The following is a 20,040-nucleotide window of genomic DNA, read 5'->3' as shown; positions in this document are numbered from 1 at the left end:
TGCAAGTATTAATAAAGCAAAGACGCTAACATTATCCAATGAAATGCATTTTATAATTAAAGAAATGGCATGACTGATTAAAAGTCACAGTCACAATGTTAATTTCCTTTATTTTAATGTTTAGAAACTATGATTTTCATAAATCCCTTCACCTCTAACACCTTTAATACGATACTTTTACTATGATGTCATATTATATTCATACATATGAAAAGGCATCAGAAGTCATATTTGGACACAAATACAAATATGAGTGCCCCACCAACTTTGTTCTCAGCGACATCTTTGTCAAGAAATACATTTTTCACATTTAATCGATACTATAAATAATAATAATTGAATTACTTAATTTTATATCGTAACAAAACTAGTCTTATCTAGCTGAAGTAATGCCACGATTAAAAATCGAGTTTGCTTCAGTTATCAAGCAGACGCTCAATAGCCAGATGTCAAAATATATGCAGGCAGATGCCGCCATAAAACATTGAATTATCTCGTTTGTAAATGGTCACATGTTCGGAAGCAGATGCATATTTTGACGCATCTGTCTTAATAGTGCGTATTACTTCCAAAAAACGGAAGAGCCTCTTTCTTTCTTTCTTTTTTTTTTTTTTTTAAATATAAAAGAGTTTCGGGAAAATGTTTTTGCACTATCTGCTAATACTGAAAACATGTTCTGTTAAAATGGCCTTCAAGATATTTACAATAGACATGAAGCTCGATTAAAATATTTATACTGAGAGAGTTAAATGAAAATATAAGTTATTATTCTTTCCCAGGGGTATATAAAAACTTGGAAAAGAAAGGTAAAAAATAAATTTAAATCGATATAATGAAGCTTAAATAGAAAACACCAGAAAGTGCGAAAAGAAACAAATTTAATTTTCGAGCGGGATGCAATGACATTCAAGTTCTGTATCTAGTTTTGATAAGCACATCTTGCAATCGTAACTTAAATTACCACGGAAAGAACTTTTTTCTACTTTCACACACTACAAGTCATTAAAATTTCTGTATAATTTCTGCGATAGTCTGCACGGAAACGTCGTTAAACAGCAATAATGGAGCCTAGTTCTGCATACTACCACATAGTTTGCCCTTTTCAGTAATTGTCTCCATTTTTCAGGTCCGAAACCTACCCAAGTTTTTTTAAAGCATAAGCAATAAACACGAATTACAATTAAAATAAACTTGATAGGACAATATAAAAAATTAATTTCCACAGTTAATCTTTCATCTCAAATCTAAATTGTCTGGGATACAGGCGAAAACATCGCGGATGAGAAAATCGCGGTGAAAACAAAGCAATGCTAAAAGGTCGTCGTACAAAACATCGTGGCACAAGGCAGGTCTAAAACATCGTTGTCCAAATTAAAGCATAATATTGCGTTGCATAAACCTTGCAGTTTTAAAATATCGTCGTAAAAAACAAAGCACTTACAAAACAATAACAACGCAGATATACGTTCTTTAGGTTTAAGAGCTGTAAATGAATTTTTATATAATTATTTGTGAGCACAAGTAAGAATAAAGAATATTTTTACATCTATATTTAATATTTTTAGGGGAAGGGGCTAGAAAAGCAAGTAGGAAACTTAAGAGATAAAAAACTAAAAATGAGTAGTAAATTAATGCTACTTATAGTAGTTAACAGAAATTTAAAATATCATATTTAATTAAAGAACTTTTTAACAGAGGTAAACCACGCACAGTTACTCATCTTCCTTTTTCTAATCTTTTTTGTACTGTGTTATTCATCAAAAATCACCAATAAAACTTTATGAAAGAGATTAATTAATTAATGACTGTTATTTGTTAATTATATAAATTTAAAATTCTATTATAGCATTATTTTTCTACTTATCTTTAATTATTAATTGCTTAAATTTCCTTCTTATTTTCTCATCAAAAACTGATATTTAATTCAAAAATAGGAAATACAAAAGTAAAAATATTCCTCATTCCTTCTTGCGCTCACTAACCATTATGCTAATATGGGGATTTTTAAAGCCTGAAAAAGCATGTCTGTGATCTTATCACGCGATGATTTATAGGTGTTTTATTTATTTATTTATTTATTTTACCACGATATTTTAAAACTGCGATGCTCTTGAACTGCTTTAGCTTTGGACCACGGTGTTTTTTGCACCACGATGTTTTACAACTGTGATGTTTCCTTCTTGCTTTCTTTCTCCCACGATATTTTGTACGACGACATTTTCGCCTTGCATTATTTTCTCAGCGACGTTTTCGTCCGCGATGTCTTTGTCGCGATATTTAGGGCGCACACCATTGTCGAAGTTGTTTATTATGCTCAGTTTAAGTGTTTCAAATAACAGTGTTTTGTCTCGGACATCCTGCATACATGTCCTAACCTTTGTAATTTTTTTAAAAAATTCTTTATAACTTTTGGGAAAATGTGGTAATAAATCGATGTACTTATGATCAGACGGAATCAAAATATGTAATTGTATTTAAAAAATGAATAAAAAGAAGGAAAAAAGTTATCAGAACATATACAGACAGACATTGATGGTTTTCAAATGTCGAAGTCATTCTTTTCTTCACATTTATAAGATTAGAGTAATACCAAATAAATTACTATAAGATTAGAGTAATACCAAATAAATTATTATAGCTGAATTTTTTTAAGGAAATGAAATATTAGTACTTCGTATTTATATTCAACTAATATAAGGCTTTCCTTAATGATAAATAAAATGTTTTATCATTTACAATAATTCACGAAAGATGCAACAAAGAATTTAGTCAATTCTAGTTGAACTCATTTTCTGGACTTCAAATGGATGTCTCTGAAGTAGTGTACTGATAACAAAACTACTACAAATAGACTTTTACATCCACCATAAACGACTATAAATAAAATTATTTCTGAAGAATTATGACAAAAGTGTCAGATAAAAAATTTAAGCAATTTTAAATTTGTACAGAGAAGTACCTGAGTAAGTACGGTTATAATACTGATGGACTCGGAATTGAGGTGGACTGAGTTTTTTAGAAACGCGGTTGTAAATAATTGGACCTCTTGAGGTATGGACAACTTTCTTGCCAATAATGATTAATAGGCTGACGGGTTCAGCCAACAATGAACCGATTGGGATTCAGGGACCCGTTTTCTTACATATGAGAAAATTGACATTTCATTACCTTTTTTTTAAATCAATCCAATGACGGGAACTTCAGAGTTAGCCACTCCTAAGGCAAAAAGAGGCGGCCATTTTATTGTGGAGGCACCTGACAAGTGCCCACCGTTACCCCTATGAAGGAAAGGATAGTTAGAACCATGCCTTCGCCGGGATTCGAAGCCGGGCCCTTCGGGACCACAGTAGGCTTCCCTAAGCACTATACCGTTTAGGGGCAATTTTATGACTATATATGCATATTCACGATCAGCAACGTATACTCGTGATTGATGTTAGATGACATATAAGCCAATCTAAATAATAAAAAGAAGAGATAAATTTTCAAATGAAATTTTACTTGTGAAACAAATATGACAGCCATAAAACTTCACTTTTAGACAGTATAATAGACGCGAAAGGGAAGCATTTGACATACATTGAAAAAAAAAAAAAAAAAAAAAAGAGAGAGAGAGAGAGAAAAAAGAAAACAAATGCTAAACTAACACATGCACTAATACCTGTCACTGGCAACGTCAACCTCAATAGCACATTTCTTAATATTAACTTCATTTTGCACATTTCGCGAACACATTCGTAAATACGTCCAGGTGTACGAATAAATAATAAAAAAAAATTTACAGTTAATTACACCTTGACATACACTACAAATGCAAAATATAAAATACTGAACGTTAGTTTCTTTCAAAAATAGTCTCGAATTATTTATTTTCCCCCTTTTTTTAACAATAAGTAACTCTTCCAAAAATACCATTTACTAAAATCTTCATTCATAATTTAAACTGAAAGTCTTATTAAAATTTCTACAGTGTTTAATATGGTAGAGTAAATTACAATAGTAAATAACCTCACAGGAAACCTGCGACGAATGCTTACAGGTACAGCCTAGAAATATTTCTCAATATATGCAACTTTACCGAGTCGTTAAAAAGCACGGAAAAATAGATTAATAAAGTACATTTTTAGAAATTTAAATCAAAAACAAATTTTTGTAAATCAATGGGCGGAAGAATTTAAAAAGAAGTGTGGTGGTGTGTGGTGTATTTAATTATGGCAAAGCTCACTAGGGCTATCTGCCTATGGGGAGGGATGCCTTCGTGGAGAACCTTCTAAGGGAAACTGGCTCGTATACACGTTACACATGGGGAAAACCACAAAAACACACATGCAGCCAGCCCATTCGCGGGATTCGAACCTCGGACCGAACTACCAGTGTTCAGCGACTTTACCGCTCGGCCGCTGGTGGGCCTTAAAAAGAAGTAAGATACAGAAAATACCAAAGCATTCAAGAAACCGCTACTTTTGTATGGATATCATTCCTTAATACAAGATTTCGATGATTTTTGCTGTTTCCCTCAAGTAACTGAAGTCAGTTTAGATAACCGGAAAGTGCTTTCATCACAGCTTTCAAAAAATCTAGTTCATCAGGTGACGACGACATCCGGGGTGTGACAAATACTGGACTTTCTCTTCCAAACACCGTTTTGACTTGAACATCTGTGACTGGCGGAAGTGAGGCCTGACGTCATCTCCAACGAACTCTTCACTGTTGCCAGCAGCCAGACGTCCGTGACAAAATACATAAAAATAAAACACACTGGACAGGAAAAAATTCCGTTCTCATCGATGACTTTACTATCCTCCAGGAAGCGATGGGTGATTAATTCGTTGAAATAATAGAAATCGACATAGAAATGCAGCATAGGTAACAAGGCAAGAAAGAAAGAAATCCTTAAACTTCTCTCCCCGTTTACCAGAATATTTTTATCATTCAGAAGGGAAAGACCTTTGACACTTCGGTATTTCACAGCTGTTAGAAAAGGCCTTTAAAAGCTCCGCTCTCTCTCTCTAATACACAGATATTAAGCGTCTATAGTAGCACAGGAAACGTTCACCTCCATAAATTACTTGACTACAATAGCCACAAGAGTTTTGATGTAGTTTTTCAAAATTAGCTTGATATATGTTTTATTTCTGAGCAGCAACATTTCAGGAAAGTTTGCATGCATAATTCTAGTAATTGTAACACAAAATCTACGCAATACAATAATAAACAACACATTAAATTCCATATAAAAGGTAACAGTTTTTGAGCAATGGAAGCTATATTTAATAATCCTAATTTTTAACGGAATTCAATCGCTTGAAAATTCGCAGCCGAACGTTAAACAAAGAGTTTCTAGCATAAATTTTGTCAGAAATAGAGCTTTACTGAACTGATATGTTCTGTCTAAAAAATGAATTGTAATGTTTGATAATTAAGCCCAATTGCTATATCCTGTTTGCATATTCTGATTAGCTAGCATTCACCACTAAGCCTATTTCCCACTATTATTTTTTTAAACTTTTTTATTTTTCAAATAGCTGTGAAATATACGACTGCTCTTCATATTTTAAATTTCAGGGCTTAGCACGAGGAAAATGCAATGATGACAACTTTCTGAATTATTCCGGAATGCGGAATCTCATTTCATTCTACTTTGCATCTTTATTTGCCTGCAACAGATACTAAACTTCTGAAATGAGGCTAAGAACTGAAGAAAGCAGGGGCATAAAGAAATTATTAGAAACAATTTTTTAAAAGGTAAACTTTCTTATTTAATGGTAAAGAACTGTTTATTAAAACAAATATTTTTAACCTTTAATATTGCTAATGAAATTAACACGCCACTGACATAAACTAGTTTTCCATACTTAAGCAAATTCTTCATTTTATCACATTCCCCTATGCATACTAGTATTGTTTTTCCCGTTTTCTGGATGATATGGATTGTAACTACAGCTTTTTCACGATGAAAGAGGGAAAAAAACAGGATATTAATACTGAATCTGGAATTTAATCTAGTTCATTTAGAAAGGATCTCTCTCCCCTCAGCTTTTTCTCAGATTTGCCACAACAGGAATAATTTGAACATCAGTAAGATTTGTATTATGATCTTACTATTTTGGCTTTTCTTTAATACTTACAACATGCGCTTTCGTCAACTTGCACCTATTGCAGATTAGTTCTGATGATGTTACTTTCAGGTATAAATATGATTCAAGTTAAAAAGTTTGTAGCCTTCATTGTCAGTGCCAAAATAGTTAATGTTGTAGCGCGCGGAAGGAAATGCAAATTTTCTACTTTAAAAGAAGTAGTTAAAGCCGAGTTTCGATAGGAGAAAGGAAGAGTTAGCTGCTGTAGGTACGTTTGCTTATTGCTGGTTCAAGTATTTTAATTACATTTATCTGCTGCCACTAGCTTAAAAGGGGGGGGGTTAAGTTACGGGTATCTCGCTGAGCCCTGTAGCTAGGTCTATCGGTTGTTAATATCTTCAAATTTTAGTTTAATTACGTGATTTTCAGTTACCGTCGCGTTGACGCATTGTAAATTTTAAAGAGTTAATAAAGGGTACTTCTTCTGTGTACTTTCCTGCTACTCCAATTTCAGATAGAAGTTAACCCACCTGGACTCTACAAATTTTTGACAGGGAGCATGTAGTAAGTTGGTCGTTATTCTTTAGATTTTCTGCAGCTGCAATTTAGCTTGTCGGCAAAGATTTTGCTTGCAGTAATTTTTTTCGCGCGCGATTACTCAAGGATGCCAAGGTTTAAACTAGGCTTTGTTAATGTTACACATACAGTATTCGATTTACGTTACAAGTGTTAAAAGCTTTAACGTGCGTTAAAAACTTAGCGGAGTTTGTTCCTGTTGAATTTTTTTTAGTTTGTGTAACGCTGACGCATTAATAAAAACAGTATTATTTAGAATTTTTACTTAGTGATAATTTCAGCTAAGAGACCAGAGGGGATGAAAAGCTGTCCGACAGTTTTCTACAATTTCCCGGTTAGTTAGGACTTATACATCGAGCCTTATATATACAACGTAATTTGAAAAATCTCCATCTGCTTTTTGTTATTTTTCTTTCACGTTTAGTGACCACGCATTTAAAATCATATCCCTTTCAGAAGTAAACTCTACGAATGTTGCTACTCATGTGAAATTTAAGAAAGCCAACTACTGCTAAAATTAAAATTTATTATTAAAACATTCATTATTTTAAATGTTTGATATTTTATTATTCGTTTTGCTTCATATTCTGAACTTAAATGTATGTATGTATGTAAATAAATGAAAGGAAACATTACTTTTCATTTCGTTTTCATTATTTCCTAATTTCGTTAATTTTAGCTGATCTAAACAACAGGAATTCTTAAATGGATATAGCGGCCAACCTGATTGTCTGTTTCACTGCCATATCACGTCGTAAGATCCCAATTCTGTCCCATATTTATAAATAATTTACGTTCAGATTTTGGTCAGTTATAAATAATAAAATATGTTTTATGACAAAAATACCAATCATTCATGGTCGAGCGCGCTGGTGATCATGGTCGAACCAGAAATGGGGTTTCATCATCCAAACTGAACAAAATTTTGTCGCTAATCGAAGGGGCACTCAATTCTACACTAGAAACGAAAGACGATTTCGATAGATGTGAAATATTAAAAAAACTAAACATTTATCACAATATAAAACTAAAATTAATATAAAATTGACCGAAATGGAGAGAGATTTCCCACATAATTACGTTGGGTACTGCAAAGTTCCTTAGGGTGGTTTCAATGGCACATGCATGCAGCTGAAGTGGGGGATGCTAAGTACATTAATTGTTTGACACAGTAAATTTATGTACCTCGCCTAAAATATAATCGCATCCCGCAGTGACTTCAGAAAAGTCTGGTCACATTATGCAAAACCCACCGCATCAACAGGTGGGCATACATCTTATCCATTTGAAGACAGAACTGTTGGAAAATAGTTGCTTTTTATTTGCTGATATGCAGACTCATATCCATTGTCACCATAATCAAACCTAAACATCATTCCTTCATTTCAATATTCGTTCGCTAGCTGAGATGGAAATTGTGCAATATCTGTCCCCGCCCCTGGGGAGGGGTGAACTTCAGCAGGCAAATGGCTCCTACTCATGTTATGCATGATAAGATGTATGAAAGCCATTCAGACAACATTTCATTCAACCACCTATGACGAGCCTGGGCGACAGTTTCAGTTTGCAATGGCCTTACCTATATATTCACTTATGGCTTATAAAATACGTTTTACTTAGAGCTTACGCTGCAGAAGGATTTTAAAACTGGGGGAAAATAATAAAAAATATCAGTCCAAAAATTTAATACAGTTTCTTTATCGTAATTTACTGATTTTTCCAATCCGACTGATTGACGGCTATCAACTACTATGATACTAATGTTAACGATGAACTTTTAAATTTCAAAGAGAGATTTCATATAAATTGAATCTAACCTTAATATTCTTAATCAGGAGACCTTGAAGGAAAGGATCGTCACATATTTCATTGCTAGGACAATTAGAGGGAGTAATTTTCCGATATTTAAAAGCAAGTGTTCTATAGACACTAATATATAAAATAAATAAAAATCCAAATTTTTTAATGCCTACAATTTTTTTTTATATGCGCTAAAAATAAAAAAAGGGGGGTTATTATCACAATGTTCTTGGTCATACGTAATTAAAACGTAAAAGCGCACCGTAATACATTGGGGTATTTAAGAGATGTGATAGCAGTAAAATGTGCCGCTACCGTTACTGATGAAAGTGACAAAGAAGTTACTGAAAACGAGAAAATTTCAATTGACAAGTTAGTCGGAATTCTTGAAACAGCAGTTACAGGACTTCAACAATGTAACTGAACAAGAGATTATGATTGTCTACAGACTTAACACTTTGCGGCACAGTGTGTCCGGTCTGGACAAACCTAAAAATTTCCTTCTGCACGCACAAATAAATTGAATGAAAAAGGATTTACAGGTTACTATAGGTTACTCTGAACCTTCTTTATTTATAGTAGATGGCAGCTCAACACAAACCAGTCCATATATTTTAGCCATGATTAGTTTTTTATTGACCCGCATTTTTCAAAGAAATCTTCCAGATATTTTAGGGTATAAAAGGAATTGTTTGAAAAAGAAATTTCTATGTTATTTTTTTGGCTGTATGCTAATCTCCTTATTGTATATTAGTTTTAAATTTTCACCTTGAAATCTTGCCTAAAATCAAACGGTGAACCCTAGGTGTAGCCAGACCGGGCTCACCGATAAGCTAGGACAACTGAGAGTCTGTACTCTTTGTTTCTCCACATCTCATCGGTCCGTTCATTGACAACAATGCTCGTTTCAGCATTCTTTTTGAAGCTCTATTCAATCAGTGTGCCACTTTGGGCACACACTACAGATAAGTGCTATCTTCACAAAATTTTACTTGTGTACTCCTTTTTTTAAAAAAATCTAAACTCCGTCTTTAAAAGGTAGCGTGCCGGAAAGGGTTAAAGAGAAAGCACAAAAATCGAAGGAACTTAAACAACTTACATTGAAAGAAATGTTTAATACGGTAAACAAATAAATATTAAGTTTTTTGTTTGTAAATTTGGATACCCTTTAGATCATAAATACTTCCATTATTTAATAAATCACGATTTCATATTTTTAATTTTATAATTTCTACATGCCATCTTACTAGATTTAAACTGATGATCTAATATCCGGAAAAATCCCAAATCTGGAATTGCCGAAGTCCCGACGAGTCCAGATTTCGGACTTTGTACTGAATTCCAGATTTCGGACTTTGTACTGTATTATATTCAATTTGCTTACATTTCTTCCACAATATTTATTCAAAATCCAAAACTATTAGCTGAAAAATTATTTTCCACTTTTTAGTGCAACTGTGAAAATTAAACTTTTCGTCCACTTTTTAGTGCAACTGTGTAAATTAAATTTCTTAAACATTCTATTATTCAAGGAAACTAATACCATGTAATGCGCATTTTGCAAGTATAGTCATTCACTAATTTGAAATTAATTTTAAGGTTATAAAACGCAATACTCAATGAAGATAGTTCGAAAAAGTTTAAAATTTAGGAATAAGAATTGTCCTCTTCCAGAAATTGAAGTATACTTCTTCGCATCGAAACAATAAGATGTACAGCATATAATTTCAATAACATCAACAGATAAGGTGTAATCCTAAAAATATTACCTAATTGGGCATCATTAAGGCAAAATCATATCTTCACGCACTGTTTTATTAATATATTTTACAGTAGTATTTGGTGCATTTGATACCTCCAAGATCTACGGGAGTATTTCAAACATTAAGTTCATCGAAAACTCACTTTTACTGCTAACATGCTAAGTGTTAATAGATTTGTAATACAAAGGACTTAAACTAATTTCATTACCTTTGTAATGAATGAAATACTTTCTTAAGCTAATTCCATTACATCAGTACTGAAAGAAATGATTTAAAACCTAGTAGTTCAAAAATCTTGTTTCATTACTAAATAAATATTAATGTCCTTAACTGGTGATGACATTTAACAATCAAATGGCTATGTTCGATATAAAATTATGATTAACAAATAAAATATGGATGTGGATACCATATGACTTCCTTGTACAACCTATTACATATTATTTTTAGAACGACAATAAACTGATATTAAATACTATTAGATATTTACAACAATAAAGTGACATTAATATTGTTAGACTAACTACATACACAAACTGGTTTTAAATCCATTTTATAGTCTCTTTTGGAAAAAAAAAAAAAAAATCCTTTATTCTGTTTATACACATAGAGACGTCACAAGAGGGGAAAAAAAAAAAAAAAGGCCAAATGGATTTGGGAACGGTCAAAATGGATATTTCCATTGAAATATAATACGCGAAAATTTTCGCGATTATCCTACTTCCTTCACTTCGTATAATGATGTAAAAAACTTATTCTTCGGGAGAAAATATTGCTTAATTTCATAATACCAATTATTAATTGGAAACTTTACTTTCATGCTTAAGAAAAAATAATTTTATTATAATCTCTTTTTCAAAAATAAAAATTACTTTACTATAAGTTATTCCTAGAACAAAGGTATCACCCAACACTACATAAAAGCCACAAGAAAAGTTTAATCCATTTTTTTCTTAAAAAAGTTACTTTTACTTGATAACATTAATATGCGATAATTAATTATGACCTTGGGAATATTTTCTGAAGCAGAATCTTAAAATTAATTCTACAAAGAATACTGAATAAAAGTTATAATAAAATCAAGATTCAATTTCACTATTAGGAACTGTTTATAAACTGGTTAAATATAAAAGATTATGTTTCGAGCTAAAATACTAAATGTATAATAAAAATAAAAATCTCACCTTTTTAGATGTCTAGCGTATCCCAATATTCGAACATTTCAAGTATGTAACTATCCTTATCAGAAGAATTCTCCTGAAAGAAAATTCCATCTTTTGACCGCACGCCACTTTCGGCGAAGCGAAACTGAGATATGACTTTCCAAGATGGAACGCGGAGATGACGTCAGAGATTATGACGTCACTCCATGACGCAATACTGTGGATGAAATAATCCATCACATTGCAGACACTTCTGCTTACTAAAAATTAATGGCAATGACTCATTACCCAGCAACAACTGACGAAGCATCGGGAATTTTATAAGATTCTTTTAAGAAGTATGAATTTTACATTTGTCATCCGGTCGACTCTCCTACAAATGAATTACATAAGGATGGTTTTCTACGCATTAAGCAATCCAAAACATCTACATCTTTCCGAAGCGTATTTTCGATACAAACATAGGGGGGAAATGGAAAAAATCGTAAAAGTAAATATAAAATAATCATTTCGATGCATTTAATTTATAACCAAATTTTTAGAATTTTAACTAACAGACAAAAAAATAAGACTTCAAAATTGTTTATTTTTAAAATATATTAAAAAGTGTCAGTAATTTATATAATATTGCAATCACAAGAAAAGTTCCAACTCCGTTTAACACATACAGGTGGCATTTCACAGATGAAGATATATAACACATGTCAAAAATGAATATTAAGACAGAAAAATTTTAAACACAATGAGAAACAGTTATAAGCTTATGTGCATACACAATCACAATTACGCACATTTATTACATATTTGCTAAAACATTTCTTACTTAAATTCAAATTCTACGCAAGCACAAATTATGACGCAGTTCAGAAATTCTGCTGAAGACGTTAGATTTCGGAATACGAATTGCTTTAGTCCAATACTCGTGATATAAGAAATTAATGAACTATTAGAATAATATATATATACGTAAAATAAAAGCGAAAAGAATTCAGTTGGTTAAAACAAAAATACGCTAAACCTAGACAGAGACCACTCGAACAGAAAAGAATCTCATCTTATGCTTATGGCTAAACACATAAATTGCCGCCACATACCTTTGAAGTGATAGACGAGAAAGGAATGCAACAACAGATACGCTTCAGAATCCACATCCTATTCAAGCGCCAGCATAAAAGTTCACTGTCCCTTGCAGCGAGCTCTGCACCTACCAAACTGATCGCGTCAGCCAAAAGAGCAGACGAAATTGCACCGGTTGCCGCTCGAGCCATTCATTGAACTACCAGATCTCGTCGGTTCTCGGAACCCTCAAACCTCCGCTCGCTCTGATTGGCCAGCAGACTGGACGTCTGCTCAATCGGAGCGGCCGATATATCTCCAGCGCCGCCGGCCAATCGCATCCGTCGTCTTTCGACGACACTACGACTACTTTACGCAGAAAATGAATAGATAAGAAAAATATAACTTAAAATACAACGGTATTTTTCTGGCGTTGTCTTTTGAAGTTCTGCGTTTTGGATTTATTTTTTATATTATTGTTCTCTCTATGCAAGCTACAGCGTCTTGCGGTCACGGAAGGCTGTTTTTAACCGGATGCGCAGCTGGGATGGGCAGTTGCTCTATGACTACGATTTCTCTCCGCAGATCAGCGTCTTCGCAACATTCAAATGCAGACACATTTCACCTTAATGCAAGGGCAGACATGCAATGAGGTGAAACTATCTGGCTTCAGACATTTTTGCTCCCCGAACAAAACTGTTTCCCGAGGTGCCCTTTTCTTCCGTTAAATGAGGAACGCGACGCTTCAAATTATGCAACTTCGCGCCAAAAATTCGCGTCTGCTTTTTTCCAGTCGCGCCTAAACTGAACTTTCCTAAACGTTTCTCAATGTAGAAGTGTAGGAATCCAAAATTTCAGTCAAACGGAGATGAATAAACATTTTATAATACTTAATATACTTAACTATAAGTATTGAAAAAAATTAAATAGAAATTTAAAACTTTCATGATTTAGGATTTATGCTCTTCTACCTTCAAATTATTCTACACCTTCTAATGAGACTAATTCGAATCGCCACAGTTGTACAAATTCACTAGTGATTCCAAAATTCTCGGCAATAACTCAGGTGTGACCGCTGGGTATCTGTCTTTTTTGGTTATAATTTTATTATACGCCATTACAAAAATTCCAATCGAGAGATAAGGAGAGGTAAAAGGAATGTGTAAAGCATCTACTGCTAACAGACAAACTGGCTTTTAACTAATAATCGCATTTATATATTGTTTAAAACCAGCTCCCAGACAATTTTGGAAACACATATTTCAGAAAGTTGGCATTCGAGGTGATATAAGATCTTAAATTTATGTTTTAATTGGCATACTTAACAAACTGTATAATTTAAAGGCAATATATATACATCCTTATAAATCTTAATTGTATTTTTAATCTGAATATATTTAAAATACAATTTAATTCAAAAATTTTATAAAAATCTGCAGCTCCTTTCAAATGTCGCTTGTGGCAATGCTAACCAGACTGCTTCGCTTTTGCCGCGGTACAACTATGGGATCTCACCATGACAACCCCTGTGGTCCGTCTCTGCCTTTTATGGGACTTCTGCTATATACTTACAAATATTTTTTTTCGCTTTATTTCGGAATTTTCACTTATTTCTAAATAAAGACGGGTTAATTTTGTACAGTTATTCAAGAAATGTAAAAGCAGAGTCCCATAACAATTTTATACGAACCAGAACAAGAGAAAATTTAAAAAATTTTACATGATTCATGGGAAGGTTACGAATCATGGAAAATTACCGAAATATTTCTGACACTCTTCAGAGCAAGTGAGATATTGAGTAATCTTAATATGTTCGGCAATCACTTATTAAAAGTGTAAAGAATGGGAGAAGAATAAATTCGTATACCACGTAAACTTTGGAATCCTGGGACAATCCCTCTGCACGGGAAACCCATAATAATAGGGAAAAGAGAAAAATGGGAAAACCGAAAGCATGAAAACCACTTAAAGAAAAAATTCTAAAAGAACGCAAAGAGGAATGAAAAATTGAAGAACAAAAGGAGGAAGAGGAATACATTTAAAGATAGAATCCATGCATTTAAGTATTTGATATTCATTTTGGAATTCTTCTAAACTTACTCATATTAAAGCGGTAAACTTAGGTGCAATGTGGAGAAGTTCAAGTAGCATTCGGCGAGCCGGAAAATGAGGTCACGTTTCCTCAAAGAGCGTTATAGCTGCTGTATTTCATGTCCTTTCCTGAGCATCTTGTTTGCCCGTATACTTTTTGCAGTTCAAAGATGAGATACCTGGTAAATGGTGTTGATATGCTCCCTTTAACATGATAGATTAAAACGCCGAAACGCGTTTTCGAAAAATGGACGCGAGCTTGTGTTATAGATATTGACTGGTTTCAGGATGCGCAAAATGGACAGAACTTTAGGCACAAAGCAAAATGATTTGAAGCATATAAAAATTCTCTGGTTTAAGAATTTTTTTGCATTTTTCTTTTTATTTCTGAACTCTCAGTTGCACAAATCATATCTGAGATTGAGACTCTTTTTTATGTGTATAGTTTCTATATCCTTGGATGTCAGAGTTTCAGCTTCGATCCAGAAGAATCTTACATTCGTAAACACGTATTTAGACTCTTCAGCTCCTTCGTACCGCCTCTTAAAAAGCTTCAGTTATCAAACGTTAATTCATGTTTTATTAATTCTGCATATCTCTCTGTTTCTGATTTAACAGCACCAGACATGTCCCTAGACTCGACAACTACCTTCATTGGTTTATTCTCACGATTCAGGTCTCAACTGTAATGATGCTGCTGAATTTTTCAACTGTAATGAAGCGGAAACTCTGACATCCAAGGATATAGAAAATATACACATAAAAAACAGTCTCAATCTCAGATACGATTTGTGCAACTGGGAGACTTCAGAAATAAAAAGAAAATGCAAAAAATTCTTAAACCGGAGTAATTAAAAAAGATGTCAACTATAAACCATTTCAAAGCTGATACAAGAACGCTTTCAAAGGCCTCCATACACAAATCACCAATAAACCATTTCAAAGCTGATACAAGAACGCTTTCAAAGGCCTCCATACATTAATCACCAATAAACCATTTCAAAGCTGATACAAGAACGCTTTCAAAGGCCTCCATACACAAATCACCAATAAACCATTTCAAAGCTGATACAAGAACGCTTTCAAAGGCCTCCATACATTAATCACCAATAAACCATTTCAAAGCTGATACAAGAACGCTTTCAAAGGCCTCCATACACAAATCACCAATAAACAGTGCGCATACAAATCGTTATAGTAATGCAAAGTCTGGGGGGCAATCCTTAGGTCTGGTGAAAATTTTATATAAATTTCTGTCGATTTCTAGAGCGACTGATCTAATCTCTCTTCTTAAAGAAGTAATATACGTATTTTAAAGCTCAAAATCAGAATAGATAGGGTTTTGTATAAAAATCTACCCTAATTAAGAAAATTTTTTTTAACTTTGGCTTATTTCTTTTCTACATACTTAAAATAGTGCCAATGATCGTTTTTATAAAGTCGGCTAAAGGCACTGATTTCACACTGAATTCAAATAAAAAAAAGCGAGAGAGAGAGAGGAATGTGAATGAAAAATGGGTCTGTGAAAGTGTCTATGAAAGCTACATAAAGATGTGCCCAACGAGGGACTAAATTAAGTATTCCTGGAAAACGAATTTTTTTTAAAAAAAGAATGTATGGAATTTTATTCAATAATTTCTTTCGGTCAAATCATTAAGGATGGATACAAAAACACTTGAATTAACTAAAATTTTCCTGAAATTGTTAGCTAATCGATTCAGTGAAAATGTGAGAAAATAAGCGTATCCTAGACTCTCTTCCGAGATTTTCAATAACCTTTTATGCCCTGCAAAAGACGCTTTAAATTGAAACGATTACGAATGATTCAGCAGCATACGTTTGTGGAGCAAAATTTAACTTCTGCTTACACGAGTTTCAACGTAAGAAAAATAGAAAGTTCGATATAAGAACAGATATATCGGGAATAGATCGTCACATAGATATGCATTGAAAGAGAATCAAATTATTTGTCAAAACAGTAAATCACCTGTCTAGTAAACAAATCTTCGCAAATGAGAAATTCTTCTCTGGAAGTTCAAGTTTATGCTTCTGATGCAGAAGGACTTACGGCTATAATTTTGCTTTCTTAAAGGGTACTTTAAATGAAATCTAACTTTATGAAAACATCTTAATGGGTACTTTAAATGAAACCTAAAAACAAACTAAAAGTAAAAAGAAGTCGAAAGAATTTCGAATCTAATGGCATGCCACCCTATGCATTTTAAATAAGGAATGCCTTTGTATGACTTGTAAGACAAAACTATTCGCTTAGAAGTGAGACACAGAGAACTATAAAATCAAGCAGTGTTTCTCGCCTTGCATTAGAATAATCTGTATAAGCTTAAGATCTCACAAATAACAAACAAATATTTACAGTTTGATAAAGACGTATTTTTTAATTTTCTCCAGTGTAAATTTAAAAATGAATATTTTACCACGCTAAAAAATTTCTGAAGATTTTTCAAATAACTCCTTTACGTAAAATATATCCATAATAGCTGAAGCATGCAAATAGCCCTGCATAGTAAATCGGAATCAAAATTGAAATCCGTGATTCAATTTTTAAAATAGCCGATGAGACGTATTCATAACTTTTCCATCACAAGTGTACTAGCTTTTGCATATGATGATTAATAGTTGATGTTTCTGACATTTCATATTATTTATATAGTACTAATATGTAAGACAACGTGCTTTTTCACAATTAATTGCGTACATATCAATGTCAGATTTAATAGCTTATCTTACAAAGTTCAAAGACTTTTTCTTATACATTTAGATATTATTTTTAATGTATAAGGTATCTTCTCTCTCTCCTTTCTGCAAGCCTTGGTGGTGTAACTGTAGTACACTCGGCGAGTATTCGAGAGATCGAGGTTCGAGTTCCGGTGAGGGCATTGCCCATTTTTCATGTCTCCAGAATAAAACATATCCTATTGATTCTACAAATGTAAAAAACATAAGCAGAAGTATTAGGAATATTCTATTAAGACAGTCTCATATCGAAGAAAGCATAAAAAATTCCCGATTATCCGTTCTTAGTAATGCACAGGTTATCCGGAGTCCAGTGATCTTTCTAAATATACAAGAGCAATCGGAAACATGGAATATCCGAAACTGAGACTCAAAAATTGTATCTTATTGCTAGTACTGTAAAAATACCTGCTCTTAAAAGGTTTTATATGGCATTTATATAAAATAGAGTTATTTTAAACATTAATAAAATTACGTAGTTTTTTCCAGTTATTATTCTGAATGATCCAGTTACAATATTGTTTTCTCGGACAGCCATGTTGAAAATATTATAAAACATTCAGAAAAGCTACACCTTAATTTATTGACCCATACAACTTTACAACACTTTTGCATATTCCGTATTACAGTCATTCCTTGTCATTTTGCCTTCATGTTCATTTTCTTTTCAAGCCCTTCTGCTGCTTCTTGAGAAAATGCGTCAGAAATGTCTTTGACTAAAAAACTTTTTTTTAGCATTTATCATTATCGTCTTTTTCTATCAATATCTCAACGTTTCCATTACTTATATTTCCAAACCTCTAAACAGCAGAAATTATTTTAATAAGACCCTACTATTACCTTATTAACGGTAGAATTTAATACGATGTCAAGGATTGTTTTCTCATTCATAAATTAGCAATAATCTCAAGATTTCATGACAAACCTCCACAATGAGATTAACTGCATCAAAAATCGCGAGTTTCTTTCTATGTATCCCTCTTTTTTTTAATCTTCTTCGTGTAAGAGAGAAGAAACTTTTCCATCACGGTGTACTGCTCAGTATTAGTCAGAGGATTTATCGTGAGTCATCATCATACACCTTTTCTTTAAACATTACTCATTCCACCTAACTATCTCAGTTAACAGGCATGGCTACATGGGCGGTTTCGTGGTTTTCTCCATACGTAACGTGAATATTAGCCAATTTGCTCCAAAATTTCTTTTAGGAAAGCAAATCTCCCCTTACGCAGATAGCCAAGCAAGGCTTTGTCATAGCTAACTGAAATAAAACAAAAATGTATTAACCAAGAGGAACGAACGAACTCATCTATTAACCAGAGAATGTCTCTATACGTAGCACAGACAATATGTGCCTGGATGTTTGAGATTTAAATGAACTAATTTTAATAATAATTTTAAGTTTTGCTAACAGTGCAATCTAAGTTACACATGGCTCTTCCTTCCCTTTGATTCAAGTCACACACATATATTCGGTCAGACAAGAATGTTATGAAAATGTAAAGCGCGTACAGAAAAGTTAGAAAATCAGCGAATATTCACTCATGACATTTTGCGAGAAGAACTGCTTGTTGTAGGTGGCATTTCGAGCTGATCTAGCTATTTGCCTTAGAAAGAAAGTAACAATGGTCGAAGAATGCGTCAAATTCTATTGTCTTCATAACGGTGATAAGTGTATCCTTTTTATAGTTGTGTAGTTATGGATTGAAACTAAGTGCTTTGTTCTATGGAATCTGGGATTCGATATTTTTGCGTTTCAGAGCAGATTTCCTGACGTTTACAAATTACTGTCGATCAGTAATCGAATCTGAAGTAATTCTATCTTCAGTTTTACCCCCCCCCCCCGAAGTGGTGAAATTAAAAGTACACTGCGGGGGGGGGGAGAACAATTTTATACCTCCCGTTCTACTGGGCCGATTGACGAAATTCAACTTGCGTTTTTCATGTCTCGAAAGCGAGACTTAGGATATGTATTAGATTTATATATAGCATTCTTCTAATATAGGTATTTTGAAAGAAAATCGGACTTTTTCTGAAATGACATTTTTTTTTTTTTTTTTTCCCCCTCTCCCGTATTTCGATTTTAGGACTCAAATTATTTCAAACTGCCAAGTTTTGTACAAATCGCACGAGTAGTTTTTAAAAACTTAGCTCTCAAAATTTTAGCTCCTCAATATTAATTGAATTTGATATACATTTATTAATATCTCTTTTTTATTAAACTTACTTGATTCTTTCTTTGTTATTTCGAAATTTAGGTTCATTCCAAAAAAAAATTGGCCTAATTTTTATGAGTTATTTTTAAAATTTGTATTTTTAAATAGTTTTTATAAATTTTTCGAAAACAATTTTGAATTATAATCTATAAAATTTTTACGATTATCTTAAAGTATATGTATGTCTAAGCATACCTGCAAAAAATTACAGTTGTGAATTTATATATTGGCGCGTTTTGAAATTTGGCATATTTGTTGAAAGCGATAATAACATCAAATGTGGTTTAGGCACTTTGTTAAAATTATTTGAAAGTAGAAACGATCACACTTTTTTCCGCTCATGCACAATACAAAAAGCTAAGAAAGCTGAACTTTTCTCCCGCTCCTGCACAATGGAAGGGAAAAGAAAATACGTTCCCATATATTAAGAGGTTCGCCAAGTGAATTATTCTTGACGCTAACTGAACAAAATGCGCCAAGTTAAATTTTTTAATTTCTCCGTAAATTTCATACCAAATTTTACAAAATTTAATATTTACGCATA

At 32.9% G+C, this 20,040-nt stretch overlaps 1 protein-coding gene across 3 annotated transcripts in view; it reads right to left on the bottom strand.

Annotated features, from left to right (window-relative positions):
• LOC118186497 (uncharacterized) overlaps positions 1–20,040 on the bottom strand; it is a 78,938-nt gene that overhangs the window by 12,632 nt on the left and 46,266 nt on the right. Inside the window, exon 1 of one of the 3 annotated variants that reach the window (XM_085816670.1) lies at positions 12,474–12,786. The exons of the other annotated variants lie outside the window; for them this stretch is intronic. Coding sequence (XP_085672796.1) covers positions 12,474–12,647 — 174 coding nt within the window. The 5' untranslated portion in view covers positions 12,648–12,786. Of the gene's footprint in view, positions 1–12,473; positions 12,787–20,040 lie in introns of those variants that run through there. 3 annotated transcript variants of the gene reach the window in all.

Source organism: Stegodyphus dumicola, chromosome 5, assembly GCF_044657685.1.
Source record: "Stegodyphus dumicola isolate Sdum_Otavi_A_Nest chromosome 5, ASM4465768v1".
Lineage (NCBI taxonomy): Eukaryota > Metazoa > Arthropoda > Arachnida > Araneae > Eresidae > Stegodyphus > Stegodyphus dumicola.
The sequence above is the reverse complement of the archived record's forward strand: the minus strand, read 5'-3'. Positions and strand labels throughout refer to the sequence as shown.